Source organism: Elaeis guineensis, chromosome 5, assembly GCF_000442705.2.
Source record: "Elaeis guineensis isolate ETL-2024a chromosome 5, EG11, whole genome shotgun sequence".
Lineage (NCBI taxonomy): Eukaryota > Viridiplantae > Streptophyta > Magnoliopsida > Arecales > Arecaceae > Elaeis > Elaeis guineensis.
In genome coordinates, this window is record NC_025997.2 from 10,641,223 (window position 1) to 10,656,580 (window position 15,358).

A 15,358-nucleotide genomic window follows, 5' to 3' on the forward strand; every position below is an offset into this window, starting at 1 on the left:
GAATTTGTACATCATCGGTTATGATCATGGGTGTGGATTCTTTCACTTTTAAAAGGTCTTCATTGATTTTGCAAGGAAGCATTTGGGACCAAATGTTTTCATTGGCATTCTAACTTTATTTATTCTCTCTCTCTCATATATATATATATATATATATATATATATATATATATTAATGAGATACACGACTATATAGTTTTTTTAAAAAAAAAAAAAAAAAACTAAACTAGCAATAGATCTACATAGTTTGGATGGAAGTGTCATTAGTCAAGTTCATCATCATCTTCTAAAAAGCTTTTAATGCCATGTACTGAAAACACACTAGTGACATTGTTCTTAAAATTATACGTCAAAATACGTGATATGACCACATTATTTTAAGTAATTTCTAGGTGATGTGACTGTTGCTTTTTTTGGTGGACACAATATTATTCAGCTGGATGCTTGGTAAATGATGGAAGACTGCAGTAATAATCTTGGCGGACTTTCCATATTATTTTTCTATATCTTGTGTGTCCTTGTAGTCATTATTTGATCTAGTGACTCTAGTTTTCATTGTGCAACTTCATTAGTGGAAGTGTTCACATCCAGTATACTCTTGCCCAAAGAATGCCAAACTGTCTCGAACCGTCCAGTTTGGTGCGTGCCAAACCATAGTGGCGGTGGACTGGGACGATTTTGGCATTCAAAACGAGAAACCAATAAAGAGGGGAGGGAGAAGGAAAGAGAGGGAGAGGGGGGGGGGAGAAGGAGAGGGACAAGTTGGGGAAGAGAGAGGGGGGGGAGAAGGAGAGGGACAAGTTGGGGAAGAGAGGATGCCAGTGGTGTGTGGGATTTGGAGAGAGGAAGAGAGAGAGAGACAGAGAGTTAGCGGTGGTCATCGGGAGAGGGGTGGGGTGGGGTCCCCCCCTCCGTGTGGCTCAAACAAGGGCGAGAAGCCTCTGTTTCGGTCGTAAAATCGCGATCTTTATAATTTTTTTCGGTTTAACAGTGAAGTCAGCAACTAGTTCCCCTTTTTACCTCTATTTCGGCCCGTGGATGCCGTGGGGGCTATTTCGGCCGTTCGAGGGCCTTGGTGGCCCTCCGGCGGCCTCCTTGCTGCCTTTCTCTCTTCACTCACACACACACTCTCTTTCTCTCTCTCTCTCTCTATATATATATATATATATATATATGTATGTATATTCTTGTCTCCTCTGAGAGAGGGCGGAGCTTCGGAGGCCTCGACAGCCCTACGAGGGCCTCCACGGTCCTATGTTGGCCACCATCAATGTCTCCACTGGTCTCCCTTTCCTCTCCCCCCTCTCTCTCTTCCTCTCTGGTTCTCCCTCTCCCCTGCTTTCGTTTTTGTGTCGATTCGGGCCCGATATGGGGTGTATTGACTTATACTGCCGACCGGTCGGCATGGGGTCTAGTTTTGGTTCAGCGGACCTTGGTTTTGTCTCTATTGGTGAGATTTCATAGTGAACATAACATACTGTTATTATCATTCGGTTTGAAGCTTAGTTTTTGTTTTTGTTTTTCATGGATACTAAGTATCTAATTAAATTCAAGCATATCAATGCAGATACCTTTTTATGTGAAGTTTGGTGGTGTGCTGGTGTATAAAGCGTGTTTTTGTTTCAATACGCCTTCGTTATTGCTTGCTTTCACACCCTCTTTCTTGCATACCCTTATATATTACCATTTTAGCTATTTGGATAATCATGATTTAGAAATTTGTCATTTCTTTATGATCTTAATTTTTTTAAATTGCTTTAATTTTTTTTCTTAGTGTCTATAAGAATTACCAGATCCTTATCAGACAATTTCTAAATATGTTTTGTTATGCAGGAAGGAATACAAGCAGTTGCATACATTACGTGGCCTTCTTCAAAGTGTCCCTTTTGTTGCCTTAACTGCTACAGCCACAGAGAAGTATGCATTATCATCTTGCCAAGGGTTATTTGCATGGTAGTTTTAATACTATTTGTGGCATTATTCACAGGATGATGTGCAATCAATCCATGTTTCCACTGAAGGCAACACTGTCTTGTTTTTGCTTGGGAATATTGGTGTTACTCAGTATTTAGTTTTTGATAATTCTGTGTCCAATAATGCATCCTTGGACATTTTATTTGCTCCTTGTATCTTTGTATGCCTGTGTTATATTATTTGTGCAGGAATGCATATACAAATGCTTACTCTTGTTCATGTGGAGATGCTTAGTAGATGTTCCATTTTGATCCCTGCAGTTAGCCTTGTTCGTACTGATATCATTTTAATCATCAGGCTTGCATTCTATGATTCTATCATGCCTTTTTTGTATCTTGGAATATGAGTTGCTTTTTGCAATTGCTTAATTTAATCTTCAAATGCTTTCATGTTGCTATTCCCTTGGAGTTGATGTTAATAATAAATTAGATTACTTGTATTGTTTTCTTTTATATCAAGTCGCGTTCTTGCTTTTACATGGTACAGAGTCATGTGATCTTCACTGTTGTGCTTTCATAAGGTTTCATTTCATCTCATTTCCCAAACTTATTCTCGTTCTAGATAAACCAATAAACTGATGTACCCTCTAAATGTTTGGAGATAAACTTTCTAACTATGAAATAAGCACATTAGCAGAGCATCAACCAGAATTTTTGGTTTTTGTTGCCAATATTTGTGTAAAGTTTCTAAATCCTCCCAGATGAAATTAAAACCTTGAAAAAGTTGACCTTTTTTGTGTTAGTTTGCTGGAAATTCTTACTTGTCAAGTCTTAGGGAACTTGGGCTATTGATAGGAAAAGATTTTAGCATTTCCAGTGAAAGACAACACCTTTCATAGTTCTTGTGAATATTTTACCTTCTTGTTGTGCTTTCTTCTTTTTCTTCTTCTTTAACGCTGTCATGCTTATTAGTTGTTATTTCTAACCTCATATTAACATTTATAGGGTACGGAATGACATTATCTGCTCATTGGACATGAATGACCCTTACAGTGCTATTGGCTCATTTGACCGCCAAAACCTATTTTACGGTGTTAAATCTTTCAGTCGATCCCAGTCATTTTTGGATGAGCTTGTAACAGAGGTTTCAACATACAGTGCTAATGCAGGTTCAACTATCATATATTGTACAACTGTTAAGGATGCAGAACAGGTTTGTCTTACTGTCTTCTTTATTAATGTCACTTTAGTATTTACCTATCTAGGTATATATCCTTTCTATATCTATTAATCTATGTGCCTTCTTAAAGCTTCTATACATGTATGTAAATATATAAATAGTTAGATTGAAAAGAATGTCTTCTTTTAATACTGTATAATCTTCAGGTTATAATTTTTTGTACAGTAATGGCAAGACACAATAAAATGTTTAAACAGAGTCTGCATTAACCATATATGCAGTAATTATAGTACTAACCATCTAGCCTGTTCTAAAATTGGATTATATCAATTGTACTAATGTAGTAAAATATGTGAGAGGGTATATAAATTGAAAATCCACTTTTAGATCATGACTTAAACATCTTAAAAGATGTGTTGATTTAAATTCACTAGGTTTTGATGATTATATCATAATAAAATGCAGTTTCATGCAATGAAAACTGTCCATTTTGATAACTACTTGATGATTAGGTTAGAAACTGCCAAAACATATGAATTTTGATTTTTAGGCATTTTTTATTATGTAGATTATGTTCAACAGTTTGGACCTTGAATTTGGACGGCCTATAATTGATTTTGAAGATGAGAAGATCATCTTAGCTATACTCTTGATATATTAGCATTTTCTCTCTCTCTCTCTCTCTATGTGTGTGTGTGTGTGAGAGAGAGAGAGAGAGAGAGACACTATCATGATAGGTTTGTTGGACCAATCTTGGGGCTCATATCGGTCCGTGACCAGTTTGGTATGATATGGGTCTATATCGTGCTATGCTAGAGTGAACTGAAATGGGGAGAGGGAGAGGAAGGAAGAGAGATAGATGGAGGGAGGGCGAGGGAGAAGGGGGAGAGAGAGAGAGGCCAAGGCCTTTGGACTCATTTGAGAGTAGGAATGTCAATGGGGTAAATTCGGTGCGGTTAGTGAAAAAACCGAAACCGAATTTCGAATCCACCACCGCTTCCCAAAATTGAAACCGAAATTGAATGATTTTTGAAATAAAAAAACAATAACCCATTGAAAAAAGGGCAAAGTGGAACCGAAATTGAAAAGCAAAAAACCATTCAACTTTTTTATTCATTCAATGTTCCCACATATAAATAATTAAAGGCATCATAAATTTCATAATACAATTCATACCAACTCAACTAATAAATATATCTAAAACTAACAACACCACCACCAAACAAACTCAATAATTCAAAAATAATACAACCATCCAACAAACACAATAATCCAAGTTAAAAATAACTCCAACTACATCGAAGAAAACATAATGATAAATTTTTCAATGCAAGAGAATTTTGGTGAACAATCCAATCCTCCATTTTGCCTACACCAATCTATGAACATATTATGCCTAAGAGAAGGAAAAAAAGCTCAATTAATAAGATAATTTATAGGATAATTTACAACCATTTATTCACAGTCAACAAATTTATTAATACAAAGGTTGTATAGATTACTTCATCAACATAAGAGTCATCTTTGCTACTATCTCATGGAGCTCCTAATTTAGATTTACACTAAATACAAAAAGTATTAAGGCCGTTAATTATCGGATATGTTTGATTTTGGGTTGGGTGTCGGGATTGGTTTCGAGTCAGAGAATTTACCAAAATCAAAATGGAATGGTTATTAATTTTTAAAGCCATTACCAAAACATTCCCATTGAATTTTGGTTAAAACCATTCCGTTCGGTTTGGGGATAGGTAAAATATTCGGGTATCGGTCCCTATTAAGATCTTGACCTGAGAGAGAGAGAGAGAGATGGAGGCCAAGGCATTTGACTACTAGAAGGGCTTTAGGAGGGCTCGAAGTAGCTTCCAACTATCTGGATTTGGTGAAGGGGATTGTGAGAGAGAGTGAAAGAGAGAGGGGGAGGCTTAGCTTGAGCGATGTTTGGCGGAGAGAGAGAGAGCGGAGGCCAAGGAATGCCGATGAAGAACCTTCATGAGGTGGAGAGAGCCCTCGAAGACTCTCAAAACTCTTATTTTAACCAGGGGTTCATTTTATAACCTGAATTGACCCGCATGGTCGAACCGTCTGAGGTCGGCGTTTGTTCAATTCAGTATGTGCTGAACTGCCCAATTCGGGTTAGTTCAGCATCTTTGCTATCATGATTTATTATTGTCTAAGTGTCGGATGGGCATTTATTTATGTTCTTAAGAGCGCATCCTAAGAAGGGTTGCAGTTTCAAATGTTGGTCTCTAGCTTTTATCAAAAGTGCTTGCGTTGACTTAACAACTCTATAGATTATTTTGTTTTTTTGTATTGCCATGTGGTGTCCATGACACAAGCATATTTTGTTTGTTGCTTACTCCTGTAGACTTGGAATCTAATTTGTCATTCTTATGGCTTTAGGATTTATGATTACTTATGATATTTCTTTTTTAAATTTTTGTTCAGCTTCTTGATGTTGTGTCAATTCTGTTTCAAATCGATCTATGTAGTCTACAATTTCATTAAGGTAGATTGTGATCAAGGATTCTTTGGAAGTTGAAAAGTTTCTTTTTTTATGGAATAAATATTTGAACCTTCTATTCTAAGAATTAGAGATTTCGTCTTGATTTTTTGATGCTTTTGTGCAATGCAAATTTTGAAAGTCATTTTCATATGAAAGGTAGTTGTATATAAGGTTTTAAATCCTATAGGATGGGCTGTCCCGGTTTACTCATAGAACGGGATACACTGCCATCTAGCCCTATCTCGACACTTGGGAGAAGGGATGTCCCAAGATGCTCCGATTGGGATGCTGGTAGGATAGCCCTATCCCGACACATGGGATAGTATCCCGTCCTGGTGTCCCACTGGACTGTTGGGATCTGAATCCTTGATTGCATAAACAAGAGGCATAAAGGGATGGAACATGTTCTTTTTTATCCTATTAGATTGCTGTGATTCAAGAAAACCATTTTGCCTCTTCCTGCAGCATATGAAATGCTATTAATTAAAATATTATATTATGTTTTCATAAATAAGATTTTGCTCATCTCATGACGTTTGGTGATTTGAGGTACATGCTTTAACATTACTGTGTACATATTACGGTGATGTCATCCTCCAAGAGGTTTATAGCTCACTGTGTCTATTTGAGCTGCTGTCCCTCCTAAAGTCCTAATGATCATTGCATGATTAGTGCGATTGATTGGACCTTTGCTTCTCAAGCTTCATTCTTTATCAAATGCCTTGTGGACTTCCTTATGAAGACTCTTAAACTTGCTAATCGATCTGTTCTGAGTTTAAGGACCATGTTAGCAATTGTTTATACTCTTATAAAAGTTATAATAGTACTCAGATGATTCAATGGAGAGCTATAGCTTGTTGTTGATGTATATGTCAGGGCTGTTGTGCCCCTGGTGGATCATTTGCATGTTTTGCCACCATTCAACATTTTTCTCTTAGAGTTTTGCATCATATTCACAGCAATAATTACTATCACTAATAGAATTATTGAGCTCAAATTTGGGAAACATGATTAGCTTTCATTCCTTTTGTAGGCTGGTCCACAATAAGCGGAGACTCTACTAAAATGCTTTTAACTTTTACTTTTATTCCAGCCCTCTTTTGCAACTTTCAACTGATATCCAAGATTTTTAAGGCCTGCTTAGACCAGATATCCATATTCTTTCCTGCTCTTGATGGAAGCTGCAGTCTTGCTGCTGTCACATATGTCTAAATATTCCTAACTACTATTAACCCAATCCTGATTGCTTTCAGGTTACAATAAATAGCTCAATGACAATTTGTTTGTCTAGTTATTACATATAGCTTCCCTGTAAAACAGAAGCCTACTCAGAAAGCATCAGCAACTTGCTTTTAAAAAGAACTGTACATATCTCGTCTATTTTAACATCTTTTCTTGAATAACAAACCGTTATAAATTGTGAGTTTTTTCTTACCATTATCTGGTATATAATTAGCACCATTACATTTTTGGAATTCCTTTCTTGTTAGATTTCTCTCCTGAAGAAATTCAAAGATTCTCTGTAGCAGGTTCATTTTAGCATATGCTAGTTAACATGTTGGTTGATTTGTTGCTTTATATTGGAAGAGAGAATAAAATAGATCTGTCATTGCAGCTAACTGCTTTCCTCATCATCTTTGTCATCTACATTGTAAGTTTGAAACCATCATCATTATCATTGGTTTTGTACTTTTCTGCTATAGTGAAAAAGGATTATCAGATAGGCTTGTTGTCACTTGCCAATAATAATTCAAGACTGGTCTTTTTTAATTGGAACAAGTTTTTTGATTGCTTGTGTACGCATATCCTTGTGCAATAAGTTTCTATGTTAAGCATTCCAACATCGCTTACCATACATGCTAGCAAGCCAAATTGTGCACCAAAATTTTCCACTTTATGCTGTGTTCTTTTACCTAACTATCAAAAATTGGAATCAAATTTAAACCTGAAGAAGCTTCATTGCTCTTAGTTATTCTATTTTGTTTCAGTGGTCATTACTCACTATAGTGCTGCAGTTTATAGCTGGAATTGCATTTATGTCTTTCACAAGTATATCCTAGATGCTCATGCTGTGCTTTCTTTATCACTCTATGTTTACTAGTGGTGCTCAGATCTGTACAGAAACTTTCACCTGTATATATATATATTAACATTCAGATTTTTACAAGGCTTAAGCTTGTGAGGTTGCATTACATGGTTCTTTGACTTCTTTGATGACTTTGGTCGATCAAAATATTCATACAACTTTACCTGTTTGTACCCCAGATCTCTGAGTCGTTAAGGAATGCCGGAATCAAATCTGGTATATATCATGGTCAAATGAGCAGTAAAGCTAGGGAAGAGTCCCACAGGTGTTCTTCTACATGACACTATGTAATTTCTGGATCAGTGATTTGTTAGAATTTCAATGGATTGTGGATTATTGATAACATTTTGATAATTCTATGATATCATTTTAATAATTCTATGATATATTTTAGAAGTCCATTGGAGGGAAGTGAATGCTTCCAAATGGCAGGGATTGTTGGTCTCTTGTATGCTTTGTTGTATGTGAAGTTTTGCATCATGATGTGAAAAAGAATGAAATTGACAGGTTCATGAATGATGACTTCTATGCTTGTTGTTTTGCAGATCCTTCATCAGAGATGAGCTCCAAGTAATGGTTGCCACTGTTGCTTTTGGTATGGGTATTGATAAGCCAAACATAAGGTGTGTAATTCACTATGGCTGCCCAAAAAGTCTAGAGACATATTATCAGGAAAGTGGGCGTTGCGGTAGAGATGGATTGACTTCAATTTGTTGGTTATATTATTCAAGAAGCGATTTTGCAAAGGCAGATTTCTACTGTGCAGAAGCACAATCTGTATGTACTGTCCTTGTCAAAATTTAGTTTTCTCACTGTAAGATCCCAATTTTTTCTGACTACATTTTAAGCATTATACTTAGATTAGCACATTGGATGCCATCCTTTTTGTGTACTCACTTGGGGCATAGGTTAGAGATCCCTCAAAACAAATATGATCTTTTGGTTTCTAGGAATTTTTTGAGATGTATATTAAAATCATGAGTCAGATATTGATATGGATGGTCCATCTTTGATTCCGGAGTTGTTTATTCTTTTTTTAAAGATTTAATATCCATGTATATATATCTATGTACATGGAAATGGTAATATTACATGAGTGTAAAGAGATGAGTTTACGACCACCACCAGATTCAATGATCAGAGTTGCAAGACGAAAATCATAACTGTTGAATGTGATCTACAAGGTCTATAATATACACAAAGTTAATGTTTTGGAGATATCTTAGCTTGTCCATCAAGTTTATCCCATAGTATTTGTCATAGTGGCACAACATCGTGTATTGCACTGATTTTTCAACATTTTATGCTAGGCAAAAAGTCTATTGAACATGAGAAATTTTGTTTATGATTATTTTATAACTTGTGTGCTAAATTAGTTTAGATTTTCATTTTGTTTCTTTCATCATTGAATCTGTCAAGGGAGTATAAGGTCCTCTTTTTATGCCCTATGTATAGTGTATATGCATAGACATATGTATTAATATACATACATGCTCTTTCATGCACATGCTGTTCGTAGATGGCTAAGGCTTCTCTTGCTGTTCAAAACTTGATAATCTGTCGATTGTGACTAGGAAAATCAAAGGAAAGCTATTATGGAGTCCTTTAGGGCAGCAGAAAAATATTGCATGATGGCTACTTGCCGCAGGAAGTTTTTATTGCAATATTTTGGTGAAAGAAACACAAATGACTGTGGTATGTTTCCCTTGCTTTCTATGTATGGTCATGTACACATTGGGCACATGCTATCTTCTTAGGAATTTGCTGTTTCTTGTTGATGAATTACTATTACATTTGTAATTTGTAATCATTCGTGCAATCTCAACTATCATATTTTTGTTATTTTTATCAGCATTTTTTATTAGCTATTCCATTGGCATGTGAACGCCTGCTTTCAAAACATTTTTCTTTTGGTTTAGCTTTTGCCTGAGTGTGCAAAGCTTTGAGCTGCAGGTAACTGTGACAATTGCACTGGGTGTAAAAGGGAAAGAGACTTGTCAAGGGAATCATTCTTATTATTATCATGTGTGCGATCTTGTGGCGGCCGATGGGGCCTCAATATGCCAATCGATGTTCTTCGTGGATCTCGTGTATTATTTTCTAATTGCTCACAATCAAAGCACTCTTTTTTTGTTATAGTTCTACATTTCTCCTGGTTAATTTCTGCACATGATTTGCAGTCTGTTTTTCTTTTTCCTGCATTTTCTTTTGTAAAGTTGTTTGATTTTGCTTCCCTGTAACATGACTTTCTTATGCCTGTTTATTTGTTTACTGACTCACTAATTTAATCAAGAATATTGATCTCCCATCGTAATTAGTCGATGTAGCTTTATGGTTTTCTTTCTGTTTTATCCATGGACATGTGCTCTAGCAATATATGTAGAAATTCCTTTTTGGATGGTTTTGCACATGTATACACTTGGTCTCATGGTTAAATTCTGAAATGCGAAAGGCTAAAAGAAACATGACTCCATGACCTTTAGAGTGATGGTTAATTTAGAATTTAGTAGATTAATGATAGCTAGCTGTTCTTAGTATGTTCATCATAAGGTTCGCTGTATTGACATCGGGGGCTGGATCAGTCGGCCGACAGCATGGTTTGATATGCCCTTATGGTGTTTCATCCGGGGCCTGTATCGATGTAACAGAGAGGGTGGGGAGGGCTAGAGGAGACTCTTTGCCCTTTGGGTGATCGAATTAGGGGTCCATTAGGCTCTTTTTTTAAATTTTGCGAGGTCTTTTTCTCAATATGGGATCCTAGGTATTTATAAATATAGGCCTAGTGCAGCCTATAATCCAATGATTTTGCTAGTTGTACAGACCCAACCCATGATTTTCATTCGATTTTTAGCCCAATCATCCAAACAGGCCCTAAGGATACCAGTGGGAGCTATATACACTTAATTTTGGCATAATTACTCACACAATTGTGACATGGCATATCCAGAAACTTAGAAGTGATATGTGTTCTTTTGGTACAATTTTTCTGAAGTTCTTGCAAAACCTTGTGTATACTTGTTAAAAACGGGTTCTCAAATAACTAAGACTATTTTGGATTGTTGTTGGCGGTAGAGCTTCTGGAGCTTTTGGAAAGTAGAGCTTTTACAAAAAGCAATTTGATGTTTGATAACTACATTTTTAAAAGCCCTTTTCTTTTGAGGGTATAAGACTTATTCAGGAGTCTATATTTTTCTGGGTAAGTATTTCTTAAGCAACATTTAGACATGAAAATAATTTATCCATGTTCTTTTATGCATTGGAAAATGGCTTAGGAATTTATTACCCATATTCTTTTGCATTACTAGTTTCCTGGATAAGTTGCTAAGATCTATCCATATTTTCCATAATACCTTTTATTATATAAGTATCATTATATATAATAATATAGCATAATATATTATATTTTGTATGTTATAATATATAATGTTACATAATATATATTCATAAATATAGATAATATATGTTATATATAAAATATAATATAATAAATTATATTATATATAATAAATTATATTATATATAAAATAAAATATATATTATAATATAGTATATGATGTTAATATATATATTAAAATAATACATTATTATATTATATTGTATTATAATAATATAATATATTCATATTATATTATAATAATAAAAGAAGCATTATATTCTTATAACAATATATTATATTAAAATAATATAGTATTATTATCGAATAATAATATAATATTATATAATATATAAGATAGTATTATATATTATATTATTATTATAGGGTCAGGATATATTGGAAATGAAATAAAAATGTTATTTTTTTAGTTGATGGGAAAATGACTTATCCACCTCCCACGTGGGTGAGAATTTTCTCCCATGTCATAGGTAAATGTTATTCATGAAAAAATTATTTACCTACCTAGATAAGTGTGAGAACATGGATATGTTGGTCAATGAAAATGTTGATCAACTTTCTTATGATATTTTTCCACCAAAGAATGGGCCCAAAGTGCTGTGGCACTTTAACTTGCGTTCAATAATTAAATTAAAGAAGTGCTTTTTGTATGACATAAGGACAATAAAGGAAATTGCATAGTATTTACATTAGAATATAATATAATATAATATTACATATGTTGCGTATTAAAATATTATTGCATAATATAATATCATTATAATGTAACATATGTGATGTAATATCGTAATGTAATTTTATTTTATTATAATATAGTATAATATAATATAATAATAATTATGATGTAGTATAATTTTGTAGTATAATATAATAATATAATATGCTGAGGCATGATATAATATATTATAATATAATAATGTATTATTACACATGAAAATGTTATTACGCAGTATAATATATTTGTCATTCCCCAGTCGGATGGGCACATAATTAGGAGCGCGACAATCCACCACACAGCGGCAAGATAGGGTCCCATGAGCATGCAAGGTGACAACCTATCAATAGCATACTAAACTAACAAAGTAACATTCATAATTTAAGATCCATTAACTCAAATTCTAAAACAAAGCATTCACAGCTGCCCTATACAAATAACTTCAATCACATAATTTACATATTTATATAAAAAGTAGTATAGAGAGGGTTCTACAAAATTTTGGAAGGTTGGTCTGAGATGGCTAACTAATTCCTCGCTCTAATCTCACAATCCAACCTTTATGTATCCTCATCATCCTTTGGGCTCGGTAAAAACATAGGAATTAAAAGAATGAGCTAATAGCCCAGTAACTAAGACATAATCAATGAAATCAAGCTGCTGTAGCCAAATAAGTGCTCGATACAATAACTAGTATAACAATAAAATATTTATGGTGAGAGTCAAAATTACAGCTCTGCAATATAGATATAACCATGTAAACCAAAAACTCATATGTGAACTAAAAGTATTTTAGAATCCACTTAGAAATCAGATGATTACACCAAAGTTTTCAATAAATGCAACCACGGCCACATATAATCCTTGTGATAGGGCCCAATGTACCGTATTTAACCCTTGTGGAGTAGGTCCATAGTACCAAGTTCTGAAACAATCAATACCAATTGTCAAGGTATAACCTCCGTGTGGCAGGATCTATAACATAGGTAAATTGATAGTTCAGTACATATATATAGACTCGATTCAAACAATCATTACTATAAGATATATAGAGTTGCAACATATAAGATTTTGAATCAATACATAAAATTCATACATTTGAATAATCATCAAATCTCCCACAATTCATATGCAACATGATTTTCCAAATCAATATATTCACATTTGCTAACATGAATTCTGAAGATTCATACTAAGTTTTTTTCAGAATTCTATCAATTAGAAATCATTCTAATAAGCCTGTTATTATCATTTTGCATAATACTATAAATACTCGATGCTTGAAATACCCATACTTCTAAGATTCATGCTTGGCTTAGTATGACCAGTACAACAAACTAATAGTGTGATTTCAAAGTATTTGGCAGCAATTAAATCGATGAATATTCTCAAGTTATATGTATTTATCATTTTATACAATTATTTTGATTAAGTGGAGGTTACTTATCTTACAGATGTCCACTATCAGGTTGTCTAATGCTTCATCGGTACTCCTTGGAACCTAATAATCCGAAACACACACATATATATGAAATCAGTGTCATATTATTATCTTGCAATAATCTATAGAGTTTCTTAAGTTCTAAAATCTAAATTTTTGATTAACTGCTCTTCTTTGCACAACAACCCCCATTCGGAATTTGTTTATCATACCAAATGAAATCCAAAAGCTCTCAAATTTTGCGAATTCATTGAGCAATAAGTTGTCAACTCTTAATTAAATTTTCAGATTGGAATACTTAACGATTAAAGAATTAAAAATCTCAGACTACCATAGGCAGATTCAATTTGCCGCAAAATGAACAACCCTCCCTTAGCATTCTTTCCCTATTACCCTAAACCATCTAATAATTAAATCCCAGATTTAAATCAATTAAATGCTAAGAGAGTTTTAGGGTTTGCTTATGTTGATGAGGGAGAGAACTAGGACAGCAAACCACGCCTGAGAACAGAAAAGAAGAAAATAGGAGAAAGAAGAAGAAGAAAGGAAGAAGAAGAGGTAGATGGGGGAACAAGAGAGAGATAGATAGAGCCTACGGGAGAGAGTGAGAAAGAGAGAGTGCATGGGGGGGAGAGAGAGAAAGAGAGAGTGCATGGGGGGGAGAGAGAGAAAGAGAGCGTGCGGGAGAGAAAGATGGGGGAGGGTGTGTGCAGGAGAGAAAGAGAGATGGGAGAGGCTTCAGGTGGGAGGTGGTGGAACAGGGGATACTTGTTTCGGTTTAGAATAGGGATGGGCATTGCCTAATAGGCGGGCCCTGGTTTGGAATTGGGCTGGCTAAGCCAGTCGGGCCTCACAATATTATAATGCAATATAATTTGACATGTTATTGTAGTATAATATAATATAATATTATTATGATATTAGGAATGATAATGGGTAGGGTATTGCAAAATTTGCCCTATCCATACCCGAACCAATTTAAGATCCTACTGTCCAAACCCATCTCAAATCTGATTAAAAATTTGGCCCAAAATGCCAAACCTGTCTCATCAAAAAATGGTAAATCTGTCAGGTACACGAAGCCGTCCGATTAATCTTTATTTTGATCGGGTCGGGTGCTCCACCCAGAATTACGAAAAATAAATAAATGGAGGGAATAATATCAAGTAAAAATAGAAATAAATAATAGGCAGTCTAAATGCAATTGAGTTTTGTAGCTTAGTGGTAAAGGTAGAGGTTAGATGTCTTCGAGGTTTAGGTTTCAAATCCTCTCACTATATATATATTTTAATAAAATTTTATAAAAGTATATATGTCATATATAATTGGTTTCGGGTTGCTTCTCCTAGGTAGATCTTTTCAGCTTTATCAAACACTACTATACCATTCAAAAGTGCTTTTGGTGTGGGCCAGAATACTTCTTGTTTCCTCAAAAGCTTTGCTAAACATGTCTTAACACAAAGTCCACTAGACCAAGATCTCCAACATAAAGTCAAAGAACAATTGCAAATTTGAGGGCAAAGGAGAAAGCTTCTTAATATTGTATTAACATATTATCTAACATATAAGATTAAGGTGATAAGATTCATATGATAAGCTTATACAAGAGGCTAATATGCTTAACTCTAGCATGCTACAAGCTTGTAGGCATGGTGATTTGTAGTAGGTCAAGGGCTGTCATGAAGTGTCTGAGAGGAAGGTGAAGGCAAATCTAGAAAGTTGAACAGATGTTACCTTGCCATAAATTATGGTGGGAATTTTATGCAAGTGGGATTACTTATGAAATACATGCATAATAGGGAATGATGTTTTGGGAAAAGGGTACTGGGATGGAGTGATAATAAATATAGTGGATGGCATGGAAGGGAAGTGGTCTAATGGGTATGTGTGTGACTCACATGTGCAAGCTCCCAAAATGATAACAAAAACCCTATGAAAACTAGACTTGCCACATAGAACATAAGACAAAGAAAAACAAACGACTCCAAAAGTACACTTTATAAATTTTAACACCCCCTATTAAAGTATATTTTTGGAAATAATCCCAAGCTTAGTACGAAGTAGCTCAAAGCATTCCTTGGAGATAGATTTGGTAAATATATCTGATATGTTGTCCTTGCTTATCA

At 34.6% G+C, this 15,358-nt stretch overlaps 1 protein-coding gene across 1 annotated transcript in view; it reads left to right on the forward strand.

The window, feature by feature from the left end:
• Positions 1–15,358, forward strand: part of LOC105045099 (uncharacterized) — a 39,760-nt gene that overhangs the window by 6,919 nt on the left and 17,483 nt on the right. The window contains exons 6-11 of the mRNA XM_019850899.3: positions 1,834–1,917; positions 2,919–3,126; positions 7,862–7,947; positions 8,228–8,459; positions 9,257–9,377; positions 9,636–9,772. Of these exons, the coding sequence (XP_019706458.1) occupies positions 1,834–1,917; positions 2,919–3,126; positions 7,862–7,947; positions 8,228–8,459; positions 9,257–9,377; positions 9,636–9,772 (868 nt within the window). The remainder of the gene's footprint in view (positions 1–1,833; positions 1,918–2,918; positions 3,127–7,861; positions 7,948–8,227; positions 8,460–9,256; positions 9,378–9,635; positions 9,773–15,358) is intronic.